The sequence below is a fragment of the Ochotona curzoniae genome, unplaced genomic scaffold, assembly GCF_017591425.1.
Source record: "Ochotona curzoniae isolate NIBS_2020 unplaced genomic scaffold, NIBS_Ocur_1.0 contig_2210, whole genome shotgun sequence".
In the NCBI taxonomy this organism is placed as follows: Eukaryota; Metazoa; Chordata; class Mammalia; order Lagomorpha; family Ochotonidae; genus Ochotona; species Ochotona curzoniae.
The window spans coordinates 2,721,913-2,742,076 of record NW_024465369.1 but is presented as its reverse complement, the minus strand read 5'-3'; the positions used below and the strand labels follow the sequence as shown (position 1 = coordinate 2,742,076).

At 43.1% G+C, this 20,164-nt stretch overlaps 1 protein-coding gene across 1 annotated transcript in view; it reads left to right on the top strand.

Annotated features, from left to right (window-relative positions):
* MAP3K19 (mitogen-activated protein kinase kinase kinase 19) overlaps positions 1-17,769 on the top strand; it is a 55,363-nt gene extending 37,594 nt beyond the window's left edge. Inside the window, exons 9-13 of the mRNA XM_040972010.1 lie at positions 1,194-1,234; positions 3,454-5,865; positions 10,263-10,412; positions 11,781-12,478; positions 17,703-17,769. Coding sequence (XP_040827944.1) covers positions 1,194-1,234; positions 3,454-5,865; positions 10,263-10,412; positions 11,781-12,478; positions 17,703-17,769 — 3,368 coding nt within the window. The remainder of the gene's footprint in view (positions 1-1,193; positions 1,235-3,453; positions 5,866-10,262; positions 10,413-11,780; positions 12,479-17,702) is intronic.
* Positions 17,770-20,164: the final 2,395 nt, after the last annotated feature.

Below are 20,164 nucleotides of genomic sequence, written 5' to 3'. Positions count from 1 at the left end.
CCACCTCAGTCTCATCATTTCAGGATTCTTCCTTGTGTTATGGGCAGGTACACTCTGGCTGTCATTACCTATGAGAAACCAGGTGCAGGGAGCCACTATTGGGATGCTCTCTGAATAGTCGGGGTCCTGGCGCACTGACTCAGTGGCTAAGTCCCTGGCTTGCATGCACCGGAATCCCATATGAGTGCCAATTTGTGTCCTGTCTGCTCCACTTCCCATCCAGCTCCCTACTTGTGACCTAGGAAAGCAGTCGAGGATGGATTGCCCTAAACTTTGGGACTCTGCCCCTGAATGGGAGACCTGGAAGAAGCTCCTGAATTTCTGGCTTCAGATCAGCTCAGCTCCAGTTGTTGCGACTGCTTGGAGAGTGAACCAGCAGATGGAGGATCTTTCTGTCTCTCCTCTCTGTAAATCTGCCTTTTCAATAAAAATAAATATATAACGTAAATATGTAAATTTATAATCAGGCACAATAAGAGACTAATAATGATAACTAATAATAGAGCAGTAATAATAATAATAGCATGCTGCATAAAAGTTCATGAGACTGTCCTCTCTCAAAAGATTTTTTTCTACCTTGCTCACCTGGCTTATTGTGAGGATAAGAGATGATGTAACACCTCGGTGATGAGATGAAGTGAGAAGGAGGAGGATGCAGGGATCATGACCTGATTCTTTAGGTACTTCCTGAGTGTTGCTTGAACACAAGTGCTGTGATGCTGCATCTCCCTGACGGGTTACCTGATAGATGAGAGGGCTTGCAGATGGGAGCAGGTGGGAGGCATGCTTTGTGCAAATACACTGGACACAGGGAGGGTTCCCGACCCCGGGCAAGACAGAGCCAGATGAAGTGAGACTTCATCACACTACTTGCAAGGTTATGCGATTTGAAACTTATTTATTTCTGGGATTTTCAACTTAGTATTTTCAGATTTTGAAACTACTGTTAATGGAATTATTGTATAAGACAAGCCTTCCTAGTGGCACAGCTGAAAGTTTTGTGTAACCATCCCATGCTTGCCTCCAAGTGGATTCCACAGGGGGAAACAAAACAAAACAAAACAAAACTCTTTTAGTTTCTACAACTTTTCCTCCAACCTTAACATTTTGATGATTCTATCTACAAACTCTGGTTTAAGACTATGTTCTCTTTACGACCCCAAATACCCAATTATCGTGTGTTTCTCTTGTAGAATTTTCTACATCTTACACAAAGCAAAGTAGCCGAATGGAGGTAAGATTCGTTTTTGTATTTTTGACTTAAGAACTAAAATCAAAGAACCTTTCTTGTTAAAGATAAACTTCACCAAACAGTTCAGATGCAAGTCCCCAGAAATTTCATCTCAGCAAAAATAACATCTTACAAAAGCTTTCTAGAGTAGTCAGTCACTCCTGGGGGATGATGGGTTTTTGTGGGCCTGGCTGTTTTGTGGTGTTTCCCATTCTGTTCATAATAAGATGAGTAGCTCTCACGGACCCATTGTCAGTTGCTTTTTTTTTTTTTTTTTCAACCTACCTTGAAATTAGGCAATTTTTTTTTCAGTAGTGGAAAGATTTGTTTTCCACTCGACAAATAAAGCTTTTAGAAAGCTATGGTAGTCCTTCAGTTTTCTCAGTCATCTGTATCCCATCACCCTTGGGGAAAAAATATTGATGTATAGGTGCTGCTAGGTGTTACAAAAAGAAATTTGTTGACCTTTAGAAAATTTACTGTGTGTTACTAGGGAAGTGTTTAAGAACCAAAGGAATCTGCTTTTATCTCTTAATTCATTTTTGAGAAATGGCAAATGTCTATGTGTGGGGAACATTCAGCCCATGGGCTGTGTAAGGCCTATAAAATCATTTAGTGTAGGCAACCGCAGGCATGACTCGAAATTCAATAAATCTGTAACATGGTAAAAGTTGATAAACTTGCCTGCTCCCAAAAGATGTTATAAATATCCAAAAGACCATTGACTACATCACGTTGCATCTTCTAATGTTTGAGGTTCTAGGGCCAGGTTCCTCTGCCTTCTGCCTTACACTTGGCATGAGATTGAAAACTGAACATATAGACTCGTGCCCTGTAAATGTGAGTGTACCTCAACATTTGTGAGAAAATGGATTCCAAAGACAAGCTTATTTTGATGCAGAAATCTATTTAGGACTCATGCATAACTTTCTCATTATGTGCATATTCATGAACTTTGTGAATCTCTCCATGTATTGTGATTAAATTGTAAACAGGAGTTTATAGCTTAATGCCTGTGAAGTTGAATTTTATACATTGAGTTACACTGACCTCTAGAGGTTGGTGATAATAAAAACTGTCTTAGTTTGATAGCAGTTGAAGGCAACGAAAAATGCAAAGCCAACCCGGATTGCTAATTTTCAAGTGTGGGAGCCATTCTTCACAGTCGACACATAGGGATGAGTAGCTGTGTTCCAGTACAAATTTCTCACTAATAAATCATCCAATGAACATTGCTAAGACCAGTTTTAAACTGTTCCTAGGGAGCTTTCAAAAATGTTTTTTTTTTTTTTAAGATTTATTTGTTTTTATTGAAAAGGCAGATTTTACTGAAAGGAGAGAGAAAGAGGTTTTCCATCTGCTAGCTTACTTTGCAAGTTGCTGCAATGGCCAGATCTGAATAATCTGTAGTTGGGAGCTAGGAGCTTCTTCCAGGTCTCCTGAGAGGGTATTAGGGTCCCAAGGACTTGGGCCATCCTCTGCTGCTTTCTCAGAAAGTGGAGCCACCGGGATATGAACTGGTGCCCATATGGGATGCTGGCAGCACAGGGCTGAGGATTAGTTTGGCACACTACCGTGCCAATCCCTAAAAAAAAAAAAAAAATCTTACATCAGGGAACAGTCATTTAGCCTAATGGTTAAGGCACCTACGTGAAAATGCTTGGGTTCAAGCTCTGGCTCTGACTCTTCATCTCAGCTTCTTGCCACTGGGATGGTAGTGGCAATGACCCAAGTGATTAGGTTCTTAAGCTCCGTGGGGGAGACCTGGGTTGTGTTTCTCCCTTCTAACTCTCACCTCTGCCCACCCCCAGCTGAGGCAGATATTTGGGTAGTAAATCAGCAGGTGGCAGTCTCCTCTGTGTCTGCCTCTTTCTCTGTCCCACAAATAAATTTAACTTCTTAAAAGTGTCTTAATTCTATGGAAAGTTAAAACAGAAAAGAAACAAAATGGTTCTTGAGTTTTTAATTTCTGTATATCCTTCACTCACAAATACATAGCCATAAATTTTTATATTTATAATTATCTTGTGTTTTAAATGCATTATCTTTTTTTGGTTCTAAAAATCTCCTGAGAGTGAGATTTTAGTTTTCAAATTATGTTCCCCAAGAAAACTTTATACTTTATTTAAGATACTTCTAGGGGAAAATTAAACTATATTCAAGCAACTTTAATGACATGCACATATTTCTTCTTTCATTGCCTATATTTTCTTTCCTTTCAGTTCCCTCTGCCACCACTATCACTGCAGCCCATGAGATCTGGTATCTTGACCATTCCCCCAAATCACAAGTTTCCAAAGGAGAGAGAAAGAAATATTTCAAGTCAAACATCCTTTGTACCTAAGCTCTCCAAGCCTGGAAGTCAATCTAATGAGTTTAGTCCATCCAGCACGCAACAGGAAGACCCAGGGAAGATGCTGGTGGATCAAACTCTCAGGTCATCGGACAGCTCCATTTGGTCAAGAAATATGTGCTCATTCCGCAAGGCTGACCATCTAAGACAATATCCGGAGGGGGAGGTGAACAGGCAAGTCAAGGAAGGAGAAGGATGGGACAAAATGGGAATCTCTCACTTTGAAAAGGGGCATTCTCTGGTGGCCTTTGAGAAATGTAAGGAAGACAATATTCCTGCAGATACAGCAGTGAAGAGTGATGACCACGGTAGAGAAATGAGGAAAGCAGAAGAGAATTCTCTATCCATTTCATCAGGAAGGAAAGAGGGTTCAGGAGTCAGAAACTACAAGCAGGATTTAGAAATTGTGTGTCCCATTCCAACTAATCTCCCAGAAGCCCAGCATTCAAGAATAACTACAAACCCCAGTGAAAACATTAGAAATGGAAAATCTGATTCAAAGAACATTTCATTTTGTACGAGTGAAGGAATGGAATCCAACAATATCTTACAGGAGCTTACTGTATCTGAAAGCTTGACCCATGTAGACTCTGATGGTCCCTCTGGGAAACTCCTGGGAGATCATGATGACGTGGAGACACCCGTAAAAACATTGATATCAGAAGAAACCAAGCCAGCAACAAATGCAATGGTCCCTCTTGCCCAGATCACTTTCCCAGGAGATAGAACCCCCAAGGAACCCGATGTAGCCAAACCTAGTCTCCAAAAAAGAAAGAGCACCATTCAGAGCAGTAGCCATGCTTGTCTTGCACACCCAGAGAATGACAAGCGTAAGTTGAATACTCACAAGAATAAGTTGGATTCCCAGACGAAGACAAGTAACAAGACACCTCAGAACTTCATGATCTCCATTGAAGGGTTGAATAAGCCTACTACGCATCAAGCCAGCATAAAAACTCAGGTTTTCCCTGCTTTGAGACTAGTTGATGCCAGGCCTCGGCAACAGCCCAAGTTTCAAAGGATTATGCCACAGGTGGAAAAGAAGTCATCAGTTTACTGGATTCAGAAACCTAAAAAGCCATCATTTCCTTGCATCTGTAAAAATTCAGGGATAAAAAAATCACATACTCCTCTCTCTGTTCAACCAACTGAACAGAGATTGAGTTATCTAGATCTCAAATATAGTGACATGTTCAAAGAAATCAACTCAGCTGCTAATGGACCAGGAATCTATGAAATGTTTGGGACCCCTGTTTACTGTCACATGAGAGAAGCTGTCCGGCATACAAACCGATATTGCCGTGAGATTTGCTCAGCTCCATCTGGTGGATCTGTCACCAACAAATGCCGATCTTCACACAATGAAAGGAACAGCAATGGCAGAACAAGACTTCCCCAGAAAAGACTACATATCAAACCCCCAAAGGCTGCTCTTGGCATTAAACCAAAACCCAAAGTTGTAAGTGTTAAAGAAAAAGGCTGCAGGTCTGTAGAGAGCAAACTGCAAGATACTGAGGATGGTGCTGGTATTTCAGAGCCAGGTCAACAGACAAAGTCTTCAGAAAATGGCTTTATAGTCACAAAAGATGAAGTTCAGCCCATGGACTTGGTTCAGTCTCCTGAGACGTCTACTGAACGGGACGAGTCCCTTCCTGTTGAAGGAGTGTCCATAGAAGAGTCTGCTAATGGAAGTGTTTCTAGCACTCAGATACTCACCATGAGCCTTAGAGATCTACAAGAACTGGAAGGGCTGTACTGTCAGACCTCGTGTGTCCCTTCAGAAAACAGCTGGGCACTGCCCAGAGAGAAGAGTTCTGACAAGCATATATTGCAAGAAAAGCAAGATACAGCATCTCTTGATAGCCTAAATGCCAGTCCAAGGTTCACTAACAACTTGGAGTCTGATAGCTTTTCAGATGTGTCTAAAATGTTCATGAGTTTCCCTTTCCAAGAGAAACAGGAAAGGACCTCTTCCCCAACATATCAGCACAGGACACGTTCAGTGGATCATGATAGTTTTGCAGATAGGTCAATCACATATCAAACACTCGGAAAAAATTTAGTTTCCCAAGAAAGGCTGGACTCCGTAAAGAAGGAAGAATTGACTGATGAGCTCTTAGGCTGCCTAGTGGCAGAACTGTTAGCACTTGATGAGAAAGATAACAGCTCTTGCCAAATAATGGCGAACGAAGCAGATCCTGAAAACTCAGACCATGTCCTCAGTAGGAGAGGATGTAGTACGAAGGGACTGGGCACAAACACAACAAATGTCAAGATGCAGGTTGGTATAATTAGAAGCAGGGTGGAAAGGACCCCAGAGACAGTTTGGTTCAGGTCACTTATTTGCAAATGGGAAATCATTAATCTTACACACAGAGTGTTGGCCAAGCGACGGTGTTTGGTCATAGGATTGTCATCCATGTCCCCTGGTTTGCAGGTCAAGATATTTTTGTTATGTTGTCTGATTTCAGGAACTTAGCTGAAGTAGGCATTGCAATGTAATCACAATAAATTAAGATCATATAACACTAAACCAAAACCCAAAATTGTGTTAAAGAAAAAGGTTGCAGGTCCGTAGAGAGCAACCTGTTTCAATAGGTCAGGATTTTATTCAGTGACAACATTTCCAGTCAATAGCAGATACTGTTTCAGTTATCAGCTGAAAGAGAATTATAGGCAAAGCTTTGCTGTAGGTTAAGTATGTGAGGCAGGCAGAAGCAAATGTAGACCCTGTCATATGAACAAAACGTGCATATGAAGACTTGAAATGTACATTTCTCAAAGATTCAGGGCACATGGGTATTTTTTCTCAGCTGTTTCATGACTTTGACACAAAAACATGAGTACAGCCTCCTGGGGTTCTGTGTCTGGGCTAACAGAAGACATAGTAGTACACAGAACACAACTCTCAAGAAAGATTCAGCAAAAATTTTAGGGAGGAAAATGTTATATTTTTGTTTTACATGGATGTGGATGGGAGAGAAGAATATCAACAGATTTGAGTTCTGTCTGTTTTACTTTCCCCTTAAATTCATGAGCTTCCTGTGACCAAGTTTTAAAGACAAAAATGGTAGGTCAAATTGAAGTGTTATGAATTGAACACGAATGCAGTGTCAGCATGATAGGGGTAGGATGAACATAGTTTTTTTCAGCATTTGGGAGGGGGTAGCTGGGTTTGCTAAGAACTTAGCATTTAGGATGTATATTGTATTTCTGACATCAAAATATCCCTACAAGTACTAAAGGTGCAAATACATCCCCATTTTATGGATGGAGAAGTTAAGGCCCAGCAAGTCATGCAGCAATTGAATTCAGCTTTTAAGCAACATGCAGTGGAAATATTCCTTATCCTAATAGGCCAACTCCAATCTCTGGGTAAACTTGGTCTCTGCTAGGAGGGAGGCAGTTTTTTGGGAAATGGGGATATGTGTGTGCACACCGTGTTGTCAGAGATGAGCCTAGCGTTTCACCATTTCAAACTGGAGAAGCAATCAACATGCCAGAAGACAGAATCAGCTCCTAATGCCACTGCAATCGCTGAGTCAAAAGTCTGACCTTTTGTGGTCATTTCTCTGCCAAGCAGTCCTTAGGCATTAGTTTAGATAAATGTAGCAGAGTAAGTAGGAGAAACCTAGCTTGAGCTTTGGAGGCAGGGGGACATTCTTGAGAAGGGCACACCTGCAGGATCTCCGGTTTCCAAAGTGCCCTCCCATGTCTCTGAATCCTCATGATAATTTACTTACCTCTGTGAAGGAAAAGAGTGACAGAGAGGGAGGGAAAAACAGAGAAAGGCAGAGAGGGAGGAAGAGATAGAGAAACAGAGAGAGAGAGACAGAGAGAGAATCTTCCACCCACTGTACCAGTAAAGATCAAAACAGAGCACTTTGGGGCCGCCACAATGGTTCAACAGGTGACTACTCCACGTACAAATGCAAGCATCCCATGTGGGTGCTGGTTCATGTGCCGGCTGCTCCACTTCCCATCCAGCTCTCTAATTATTGCCTGGGAAATCAGCTGGGGATGACTCAATTTCTTGGAACCCTGCGCCCATGTGAGAGACCTGTAAGAAGCTCCTGGCTTTGTACTGGCTCAACTTTGGCTGTTGCAGTCATTTGAGGAGTGAACCAGTAGATGGACGATCTTTCTCTTTCTGTCTCTTTTTTTTTCTGTAGGTCTGTCTTTCCAATAAAAGTAAATAAATCTTTGAAGAAAAAAAAAAAGCCCATTTTAGCCCTGGTAAGCCAATCGGAAAAGTAGTATTTATTTATAATGTGAATTTTGGGGGATCCTGTTATAATATACACATTGACTCAGTGTGTCTAGGGTGGATATTTCGCAGGATACACAAGCTCCCACATAGGGCTTAGGCAGTTGGCCTGGGGATTCTCCTTGGGGTAGCAGCAAGTGTCTTCCTTAACCTGTTGGGCTGGCCTTGACCAGTGTAGTCTGTGTATATGTGTGTGACAGAGACTGCGGTACATGTTTGTGTATGTAAGTTTATGTATGTGTATATGCTTCTGGAGATTCGTTGTGCCTGAGGATATGTGTGTGTTGTGGAGAGAAAGAACAGACAACAGTTATCAACTCAGGGAGTCAGCCACCATCACTTCCATTGAGAGAGACTCAGACAGGCAGAGGAGTCGGAGAACTTTACAGCTGACAGGTGGGAAATCTTCACTGGAGGCTGTTGGCTTAGGGAAGCAGTAGTAGGGTGAACTGTGTAATCTGCTAGAGGTCATGCTTGACTTTGTCTAACTGTTCCTAAGTTTGAAATGGTAAGTATAATTAGAAAAGCTAGTATTAATCAACTCACAACTGCTTAGGACTGGACATCACAAGGGAGGCTGTGAGTCAGTGGTCTAACTTCCTTCAAGTCTGACTGCATCTGGCACCCTGGCTCCCTGTGCTGGTGACTGTGGCTAACGCTTGCTTTGCTGGGTTGGTTCCTACAACTCTAGGTCAGAAGGGTATTTTATTTGTGGGGTGGCCATTGTTGGGTTGTATATTATCTCTCAGTACCTCTATGGATGAGCATGTGTGATATCTATGTGTGCATGCATGTTGATGGATTATGCAGCATTTAAATTTAGAAGTATGTACACTTATAAAAATATGGACATGTTTATGATTATGAATATTTCTGTTGTGTGGTCAGGAATTTGTATGCTTCTCTTCCTTTTTTCAAAAAAGATTTATTTATTTTTTTATTGGAAATGAAGATTTACAGGGAGAAAGAAAGAGATCTTGCATCTTTCAGCGCACTCCCCAAGTGACTGCAACAGCTGGAACTGAGCTGGCCCGAAGCCAGGAGCCAGAAGCCATGAGCTTCTTCCAGGTTTCCCAGTTGGGTGCAGGGTCCCAAGACTTTGGACCATCCTCTATGCTTTCCCAGCCCACCAGCAGGGAGCTGGAAGGGAAGTGGAGCAGCTGAGACATGAACCAGTGCCCATATAGGATCCTAGCGCATGCAAGGCAAGGACTTTAGTCACTAGGCTACCATGCCGGGTCCTATGTTTCTCTCATCTTTTTAGGAGCAGGTTAGACATGGTGATGGGGATCCTGAAGACAAAGTTGAGGGTGGGGACCTGGAAGACAGCACATACTACCATAATCTTGCATTATAGGGACCTGTGGAGGTCATCCTCAAAAGCCGCAAGCTTGCAGGGCTATGTGGGTCAAGAGATGAATAGACCTATGGCTTTTACCTATAAAATACAAAAGGCAAAATGTGCTTTAGAAATGTGTATGAGCAGGATCCAACATGGTGGCACAGTGAGTGAAGTCATGGCCTGCCACATTGGTATTCCGTGAGCACCAGTTTGAGTCTAGTTCCCTGCTAATGCATGTGGGGAGGCAGTAGAGGATTGTCTGAGTACTTGGGTACCTGCCACCCACTTGGGAGACCTGGAAGGAGTTCTGAGATTCCTGGCTTCAGCCTGGCCCAGCTTTGGCCATTGTGGTCATTTTAGGAGTGAACCAACAGATGGAAGGGCTCCCTCTCTCTGTTTTTTTGTTTTTGTTTTTTTTTTTCCCTCTCTATGTACCTTTGCCTTACAAGTAAATGTATAGGAAGGAAGGAAATAAGGACAGAAGGAAGGAAGGTATGAAGGAAGGAGAGAAGAAAGGAAGAAGGAATGAAGGGACACAATAACAACTAATATATTACATAGTTAATGTTTTTTAAAAAGTTATTTAGGGGAGAGACTGAGCTTTCATCTGCTGGTTTGCTCTGTCCACATTGTTCTCTTAGCTGGGATAAAACCAGAAGCCCAGAAATCAGTTTAGGTCTTCTGTTTAGTTAACCGGAATCTGTTTGCTTGAACTATCCCCGCTGACACCAGGTTTCTGTACTATCAGGAAGCTGGAATCAGGGGTAAAGCTGTGTATCAAACCAAGGCACTCTGACAGGGATATATGCATTCTAACTTCTAGGCCAAACACCTGCTCCCACATGGTCATTTTTAAGGAAATCTTTGTCTCAGAAAGTTATACATGAATGGTGAGAATGTCCATGGAGAGGCTTAGAAGGAGGACTCTACAAAAAAAAAATTATTTGACAAGTAGAATGACAGAGAAAAGTCTTGTATTCACTGGTTTACTGGAAGACCCTACTTTCTCTTCCTTCTCTACCTCCCAGTAACTTGGAGTTTAATAAGGATCTTCATCTCATTCTTACAGAGGTATAATAATGGGTTCAGGATACTTGACGGGGAGGAGCAATTTCTCAGTGCAAATGAAAAGAAGACATTTTCTGAGACTAGTTTAAAGAATGAAGACTCTATCCTGTGGACCAAGGGTGAAATCCTTGGGAAGGGAGCCTATGGCACAGTAAGTTAAACTGCAAACATTTTTAAAATTTTATTTTAATAATCTTAGTTGATTAGGGTACAAAGGGTCAAGGGCTACAGGGTGAAAGCAGGTAATACCATTGTTTCCACGCTAATATTATCATTTTCCCCTGTATCTGGGGTTAGGGGAGTAACAAAGGGAAAAGCCCCACCCAACCTCCCACCCATCCCGATCCCCAACAGGAGGCGCGCTCCAAGGGTCCTCCTCAAACATAAACTGTAAACTTGAAGTCAGAACTCCCTTCTCTTCCTCAGTCCCTCCCTGTTCCCTCACCCTGCTCTTCACTTCCCTTCTGCCCACACTCTATTTTTATTTTATTTTATTTTTAATATTGTTTACATATTTGAGAGGAATGCATGCCCATGTGCCCACACTCTTGTACTTAGCAACCTTTCAGTTGAAAGAGAAAACCCAATTCAAACCAGCTTGCAAGAAACATGTTTACTGTCTTATGCAATGGAAAAGTCTACAGTAGTTTTGTTTTTCTATAAAAATATTTTCATAGGCCAAACTATGTCATAAGACTCAGGTTTTATTTTTTATTTAGCCTCATTCTCAGGCTTCATATGACGGTATAATGGCCATTGCATGTTTAACCTCTTACTCTCTCAGGTTCAGGTCCAATGGGAAAAATATTTCTCCCTTCAACAGCTCAATATGTCTTTGGAAGTTGTAAGAGTCATTACTGGGTATCCAAAGCAAGAGATGTTCCTTACATTTTGTGAATTGGATGTGAGACCACCTAAAATCTAGCACTTTGGCTGGTATTTGCATAATGTAAACAACAGATTGTCCTCCGAAGAACACCTGTACAATCTCTCTAACTGTAGATAGTCCAGGAATCAGTGAGAATGTAGGAAGACCAGAATCACTGAGATCGTATTAGAAGGGTGACTGTCACCACCTGCTTCCTTCCTTCTCCGGAAAGCTTTAAGGCTGAACTAGCCAAATTTCTTTTGCTCTGTGAGGATCTTTCTCAATCTCATACAGCTGTTAGAGAAATCCACGAGTGAAAAATTGTGACCTCAGCTGAACAGATAGGAAAAGCTGAAGTCATGTGGGCTATACAACTTAAGACAAGTCATGTAGCTGTCAATGGGGATGCCAAGATTCTAACCAACCCAAAGCATGTGACTCCAAGCCTACGTGGCATCAGTCCCCCAGGCCACTCATCTCCATCTCCTGCTGAAGTACTGTAGTTGCTTAAATATTCTGCATTTTTATGGGGATGCATCAACTTTGACAAGACAAGGATGTGGGAAAAGAAGGGAGAGTCAAGTGTCACACAAGACATTGTGTGAACCAGTTACATTATGTGAATTTAATGAGATCTGGCTGTGTTTCTAGGTGTACTGTGGTCTCACGAGCCAAGGGCAGCTAATAGCTGTGAAACAGGTGGCTCTGGATACCTCTGACAAGTTAGCTACTGAAAAAGAATACCGGAAACTTCAGGAAGAAGTAGATCTTCTCAAAGCACTGAAACACGTCAATATTGTGGCCTACTTGGGGACATGCTTGGAAGAAAACACTGTAAGCATTTTCATGGAGTTTGTTCCTGGTGGCTCAATCGCCAGTATTATAAACCGGTTTGGGCCGCTGCCAGAAATAGTGTTCTGTAAGTATACGAAGCAAATTCTGCAAGGCGTTGCTTATCTCCATGAGAACTGTGTGGTACATCGAGATATCAAAGGGAACAATGTCATGCTCATGCCAACTGGAATCATAAAGCTGATTGACTTTGGCTGTGCCAAGCGTTTGGCTTGGGCAGGCTTGAATGGCACCCATAGTGACATGTTGAAGTCTATGCATGGTACTCCATACTGGATGGCCCCAGAAGTCATCAGTGAGTCTGGCTATGGCAGGAAGTCCGACATCTGGAGCATCGGGTGCACTGTGTTTGAGATGGCCACAGGAAAGCCACCGCTGGCGTCCATGGACAGGATGGCAGCCATGTTCTACATCGGAGCTCACCGAGGGCTGATGCCTTCTCTGCCTGCACACTGCTCAGAAAATGCAGCTGACTTCGTGCGCGTGTGCCTGACCAGGTGAGAAATTGGAAGCAGGAAGGGGAGGGTGAATGCCCAGCGATTACAAAGAGCTGACATTCCTCTTGCAATTGAGGGCCCAGTAAGAACTCTGCCTTGATAAGGAGGTCGAGGTGGAGCAGTTTGGTGGTGAGATGTTCATTAACAGTTATATGCGGTGATTGTGCCCATCGTTGTAGCTGGGTATAGGGAGCAGTGCTTTAAGCAGACAGCACTTCCGTCTGATCAACTCCTGACAACACCTCCCCAGATCAATGGGCTTGCCGATTTGCTAAATAATTACATAATCACCACTGGCCCGTGCCTTCCTATGGACTGGTTCTGGTGAAATAACATCACTTTGCGCTTAAAATGAGAAAACCAGCTTGAGCCAAACTTTCACTTGGAATGTTTCAAACATCAAGTTGAGGAGTGTTAGGAGAAGCAGAAAAGCCCTTAAAAACACACAAGCCTTCCTGCTTTGCCCTTTCCTTTCTCCTCTCTATGGAATAAAATTCTGGTTAAAATGTTAAACTGGTAAGTGAGCAGGGATGAACTAGTGCTCCGGTTTTCAAACTTTGGGTCAAGCCTCCTCTGATTATTTAAAATATAAACGAAGAGAATAGAGTGTCAAAAATCTAGAGAGAGAGAGAGAGAGTTTTGGTTCAGGGGTGTGTGTGTGTGTGTGTGTGTGTGTGTGTGTGTGTAATGGGGGAGACCTGGAGAGTTGGGTTGGGGTTTCTGGTCCCTATAAGAAGATGAAAAACAAAATGATCCTACCAACCCAGCGAGGCTCAATATCTGGTTACAGAACAGCACGCCTGAGGCTCAACCTTAATTTTCTGTCTTTCAAGGAAGTGTGCTTTCTTATCCCTGGGTGAAAACCCCAGCGTGGAGCTTTTATTAAACACCTAGGGCCACTCCAAACTCACAGGAGATTCCTTTCCCCTTTCTGAATGATGCTGGAAATCCACAGGCTTCCGGTGTGCTCAAGGATGTGCCTCTCCCGTGTCGAGCCCCCTCCCTGCCCTCACCTGGGAGCCTGTCCTGGCAAGGCCCTGTGAGTGAGAGCAGCAGCGCTTGCTCTAGGCATGCAGCTCTGGACGTCACTGGATGCAGAAGCTTCCCTTGTTCCAGTGTGGATTTTGAGGACAGAGCTTTGGAGCTGTCTAACCCCACAATAAAAACTCCGCAGGAGGGATAGTGTGGTGTTACGAATATCGCACGGATCAGCTCTAGATTTGAAGGTTAATATTTTTTTTTCTTAAAATGTTTTTATTTATTTGAAAGGCAGATACAGGGAGAGAGAGAGGTCTTCTGTATATTATTTCACTCCCTAAGTAGCCCCAACAATTAGGACCAGGTCGAAGCCAGGAGCCTGGAACTCCATCCAGGTTTTGCCTGTAGGTGCCTGGTGCCCAGGTGTTAGCAAGAAGCTGAACTGCAAGCAGAGCAGCTGGTATTGAGACTGTATGGGATGTCAGCATCACAGTCAGCAGCTTAATTAGTTGTGCCAAAGTGCCAGCCTTGAAGGCTAATCATAAAGCTTGTACAGCTACTGTAGATGCCTTATTCTGACTCTAATAGTTATTATAGACTCACAATTAGAAAGCACTTGCTGGACCCGGCACGGTAGCCTAGTGGCTAAAGTCCTTGCTTTTAACGCACCAGGATCCCATATGGGCACTGGTTCTAATCCTGGCAGGCCCCACTTCCATCTAGATCCCTGCTTGTGACCTAGGAAAGCAGTGAAGAGTGGCCCAAAGCCTTGGGATCCTGCACCTGCATGGGAGACCCTGAAGAGGCTTCAGGAACCTGGCTTTGGATTGGCTCAGCTCTGGTCATTGTGGCCACTTGGGGAGTGAATCAATGGATGGAAGATCTCCTCTCTCCTCTCTTTCCAATAAAAATAAATCTGTTTTTAAAAATCACTTGCTAGCTATTCTCATTTTCCGTCAAGTTTCTGTTACACTCTCACACATACACCCACAGAAAGCTTTACATAGAGTGGAATTTGGGGCCTGGTGCAATGGTTCAGTAGGCTAATCTTCACCTGCAAGCGCCAGCATCCCATATGAGCGCCAGTTCATGTCCTGGCTGCTCCACTTCTCCTCCAGCTCCCTGATTATGGCCTATGGAAGTAGCAGAGGATGCCCCAGGTGCTTGGGACCTGCATCCACATGGGAGACTCTGAGGAGACTCCTGACTCCTGGCTTCAGATCGGGTCAGTTCCAGCCTTTGTGGCCATTTGGGGAGTGAAACAGCAGATGAATGATCTTTCTGCGTCTTTCTGTAAACTACCTTTCCAACAAAAATAACTAAATCTTAGACAAAAACAAACAAACAAAAAACAGTGCTTATTTTTTTGCTTTCCTTTTGAACCATTCTTCATAAACTAAGCAATACAAAACCCACATAATTAATAACAGGATTGATGTGAAAGTTAAGTCAAACCATATATATAAACAGCTTAGCACAGTATGGGGCACACAGGACTCCGTAGGGAGAAAACTAACACCCTTTAACTAATTTGTGTCATATGCAAACAATTACCTCCTGAAACTCTGTGGCAAAGATCCTAAGGGCTCCAGCAACTCACATGATGTGGTAACAGTGGGCCGTGGGGCGTGTGGATGGACAGAAACTATAGTCTGGGGCATTCCTAAGATTCCTAGAGGTCATTATGAACATTCCAGGAGCAAGGCTTGCCCAGAAGACAAATGCACTTGTGGAAGCAATGAGAAATAAGTACAATTGCAGGTCCTGCTACTGGTAGGCTGAAAATTCTGGAAAGCCAGACCAAGTTCAGCCTTTCTGAATTAGAGAGTGAAGGGTGGTATGCTACAAGGGATTTGATGTAGAGAGTCACCTGCAGAAAACATGCGCTGAAAGGTGTTACAGAGAGGCTATTGCTGAGGCCAAAAGGCCAGGCAGGCATCCAGTGCTGGGACCCAGAGCTGGGACTTTGACTGCGTTGATTCAGTGGGATTGACTTGGCAGGGGAGAAGAGTGCCAGGACTTTGTGGTTCTGAGTGTGGGTGATGGGAAAAATAATTGAAAAGTTATAAGAACAGGGGAAAACTTTTTTTAAAAAAAGATTTATTTATTTTTATTTGAAAAGTCAGATATGCAGAGAGGAGAAGAGACAGAGAGGAAGATCTTTCATCCAATGGTTCAGTCCCCAAGCGGCCGCAACGGCTGGAGCTGAGCCAATCCAAAGCCAGGATCCTGGAGCTTCTTCTGGGTCTCCCACGCGGGTGCAGGATCCCAAGGCTTTAGGCCATCCTCGACTGCTTTCCCAGGCAATAAGCAGGGAGTTGGATGGGAAGCAGGGATGCCAGGATTAGAACTTGCGGGCATAGGGGATCCTGGTGCATTCAAGGTAAGGACTTTAACCGCTACGCTATCGCGCCAGGCCCAAGGGGAGAACTTTGAAAATAGCTCCCTTCATCTAGAGATGTTTGAAATTATGGAATTGGAGCTGAAGAGAGTCAACTAAAATTGGAAGTACATATTTAAAAATCAGTAGGAGGGGGCCTGGAATGGTAACCTAGTGGCTAAAGCCCTTGCCTTCCATGTGCCAAGATCCCATATAGGCACTGGTTCACGTCCTGGCTGCTCCACTTCCCATCCAGCTCCTTGCTGCTGGTGGGCTGGGAAAGTGGTCAAGGATAGCCCAAAGCCTTGGGACGCTGCACCCGCATGGGAGACCCAGAAGAAACTCCAGACTCCTGGCTTTGGATTGGCTCAGCTCCAGCCTTTGTAGCCAATTGGGCAGTGAATCAGCAGATAGAAGATCTTTCTCTAACTCCTTCTCCGTAAATGTGACCCCGTCCCCCCCAAAATTAATTGGAGATCAATAGTTAAAGTAGTGAAAAAACTTCCCAAGCTGAAGGAAGTGATTTGAAAGGTGTAGTTGGATCATGGAACGTGCATGGCATCGGGGTAGTATGGAACTGGAGAAGGGAGCGAGGCACAGGGGGAGGACTGGAGTTACTCTAGGATGGGAGAAGAGCTGAGATTACAAGTTCCCACTGGTCTAAGCAGAGACTGCTACAGGTGGGAGGGAGCAACAACTATTCCAAATGCAGCAGAGATGATGGGAAGGGAGGAACTTATTTTGTTTAATAGCAATATTGGCTAGAGAGCAATTTAGGAAGTAATAAATGGTGAAAAAAAGCACTAATGAGCTTGACTGTATCTGGGATATTGGATGGAATATTAGAATTAGAATGACAATCAGGTGGAAAAGAGGATTTTTGAAATCAAGTGGGACCTCCTGATGGTGAGAAATAATGTATAAAAATGAAAGCAAAAAAAAACATTTAAAAATTGTAATTTCCATTTTTATTTCTATTTTCACCTAAAAAATGATCCAGTGGTCAATTTGCTTTTACAGTTATGAAAAGATAACTGATTTTTACCAAAAGAATGTTTTGGGAATTAGGCATTGCAGCTCACCATTGACTACTTCATTAGTTCATTGTCTGGCTCAGGGTCTACTTCATGACTTCTTAAAGAAGAAAACTAAGCTACAGTAGTACTAGGACTGGTCTGTCTTTATTCAGTGTGTGTCTAGGAGTGCCCCAGACTGAATTACTGGAGTAAATCACCAAAGTATATTTCAACATCTTTTAAAAGTCTTTTCAATTATGGACTCTCAATAGCTACTGAATTTCGAAATATGGTGCCACTGTTTAAAAACATGTAAGAGGGGACTTTTTAGAACGTTCATGGGAAAATTCTCATTACAAATTTTAGTATTTGAAACCACTGTTTCACTCCCTGAATGCTCATACTAGCTGGATGTGGGAGCTGAGGAATCAACCTAGGTCTCCCACATAGGTGGCAGGGACCTAAGAACATCTCCAGGATACACATTAGCAGGACGTTGGAGAGTTGGGAGCCAAAGCCGGGCACTCTCATCCACTCTGTGTGTGATGTGTGTCCCATCTGGCATCTTGACTGCCTGGCCAAACACCTGCCCTTGCTTGATCTTTTAATTCCAGTTTCCATGCCTTTTGATACATTATTATTTAATTTTCCTGGAGGGTTAGTGTTGTTGTCACCATTTGACTGTGAAGGAGAGTTTGAATTCTTTCCTTAAGACACTTCAACACTAGATTCCCATATGTCTGTCAGAGGTTGTACTTCCGGTTTTACAGTGGGCATTTGAGTGGATCTTGCAGAACTCAGGGCTGTTTCGTGATTTGATGCTCCTTCTAAGATGTTGTTTCCTTCCTAGGGACCAGCATGAGCGGCCTTCTGCCCTCCAGCTCCTGAACCATTCCTTCATGAAGAGAAGCCACTGAACCTCCATCCACACTGTCTCCCCAGTTCCACTGGAGATGCTGTTACTGCTTCACTGTGGGTTGTGATGGTTAAGGGAGCTTTGTTTTCTTCCTGCAAATTCAGGCTAGCCCCTCTATTCAGGTCCTGCCGTGTCATTAACTCAGTTCCATTTTAAAGCTTGCAGAAGCTTTGGGCATGATTACCCCCTGTGCAAGAAAAGAAAGTCTTCTTCAGCACAGGGAAATTATTCTAATGTTTACAGTTTGTCTAGAACTACACCCTCTCTTGCTTTAGATATTTTCCTTCTGCTTTTGGACAGTTCTAAGGTCTTTAGTCAAAAAATAAATGGCAAAAACACCTTATGTTTTCTTGCCTGCTGAGTAAAGACACTTAATTCTTGCCAAGGGGACTAGAACAAGGTGAGAAGGAGAGTTCCAAGAAAGGGTAGATTGTTTACATGGGCAGCAATCCTAACTGTAAAGATCTCAGGGGCTTTCAGGTCTAATCAGAGGAGCAGAGGGCCTTAGCATCTCATTATCTGAGGGTCCCAGAACTCAAAAATCTCCTACGAGGTGGAGTAGTTAAGGTGAGGCCACAAAGCTGAGGCTGCCTTCACTGTAATTAGTCACAGAATGCAAGCAGGACCCCACCAATTTGTAGCTGAATCAAGCATGTCTGGAACTAGCTCAGCCTGAATCGGCTGGTGGGGGCATAAAGATCTGAGAAAAGACGAATGGGTCTGCAGGTAAACTTTATGAGAGCTGTTTACCCATCTCATTTGAATGAAACACTATCTTCAAACATTGCTTTTCAGAATGTTGGTAAAACTTCCAGAAGTGAAAGTTGCTGAGACTATGTGTTACGAGCCCCTTTCCTTTAAGTTGGTGTGCTAGATGGTTTTGCTAAGGTTTCTATGACCACTGCCTTCCCTTTCACGTACTCCTATTGCTTTCAGTGACATCCACATCGTTGTTATTGGCTGCCATCACATCAAGAAGGCATAATTAAAAACTAATGTTATCTGGATTTCAACAGTAGCACCAGGCTTTGTCAAAGTCAAGTTCGTTTGTTAGAAGTTCTTGATAAATAGAAGTGAGACGAAGTCTCGGTGAGATGAGGTAAATCTACAATGAGGTGGGTCTTCGTGGGTGCTAATTTCTTTCTCTGAAACTTGCTGAGTTAAAAAATTTTTTTCATAGTTGATAAATAGTTAAGGGCTGTGTTCCTTTCTTATTTGTAAGACTCAAAATGTAATCTTATAAAGCCATTTTTTAAATTTTGGAGGGATATTTAGCATTCTCTAAAAAATTGAATACTATGCTGAATTTTGGAGTGGTTAACTACTTATGGGCAAACATGTTAAACTCTGTGGGGAAAGTGCAGAATGTAGATTTGCTTACATGGTATATCCAGATCCCAGTAACAGACATATGAAAATGGTGTCAACAAATTTCTCTCTCCTGTATTACTATATAAGAGCACTGAGCCTGGCACGATGGCTCAGTGGCTAAATCCTTCCAAGTGCTAGGATTCCATATGGGTGCCAGTTTGTGTCCTGGCTGCTCCAGTTTCCCTTCCAGCTCCCTGCATGTGATCTAGGAAAGCAGTTGAGGATGGCTTAAAGTCTTGGGATCTTGCACCTGCGTGGGAGACTTGGAAGAAACTCTTGGCTCCTGGCTTCCAATCAGTCCAGCTTTGGCCATTGTGGCCACTTGGGGAGTGAACCTGCAGACAGACTTTTCTCTGTAAATCTTCCTTTTCAATAGTAATCAATACTTTTTTTTTTTTTGAAAGAGTACTGACTTCAGCTTTCAAATAAAAAAAGTTTGTTATTTCTTTGAAAGGTAGAGCTTCATGAAAGAAAGACATAGGGTCATACACACATACACACACACAATCACTGGCTCAGTCTTCAAATGTTCACAATAGCTAGGCCAAAACCAGGAGCCAGGAGTTCCATCTGGGTTTCCCGTGCAGGTAGCAGGGGCCCGTCATCTGCTGCCTTCCCAGGTGCAGTAACCAGGGACTAAATCAGAAACAGAACAGCCAGGCATCAAACCAACATTCCAATATGACATGCTGGCATCACACGCAATGGCTTAATTTGCTGTGTCACAGCACCTGGAACATTAAACAGAATCTAGCAAACACTGATATTTTCACCCACCGATCTTGGTTCCAAGAGCTTTCTGTTGTTTCTGTGACATGTTGATTTTAAGATAGAACCATCTGTTTGGAATTACACTCTTCATTGTTCAGATGTACATCCCTACCAGAGGGGCACCTGAATCAGCAAGGCAAAGGCCATTTAACTCAGGCTGCTGTCTCAGATGGCAGAATTGCTTGGCTTCAAGAATCTGTACATAGTTTGGCATTAACCAGTTTTCTCAAGGCTAGCCTCCTGATGAGAGCCGA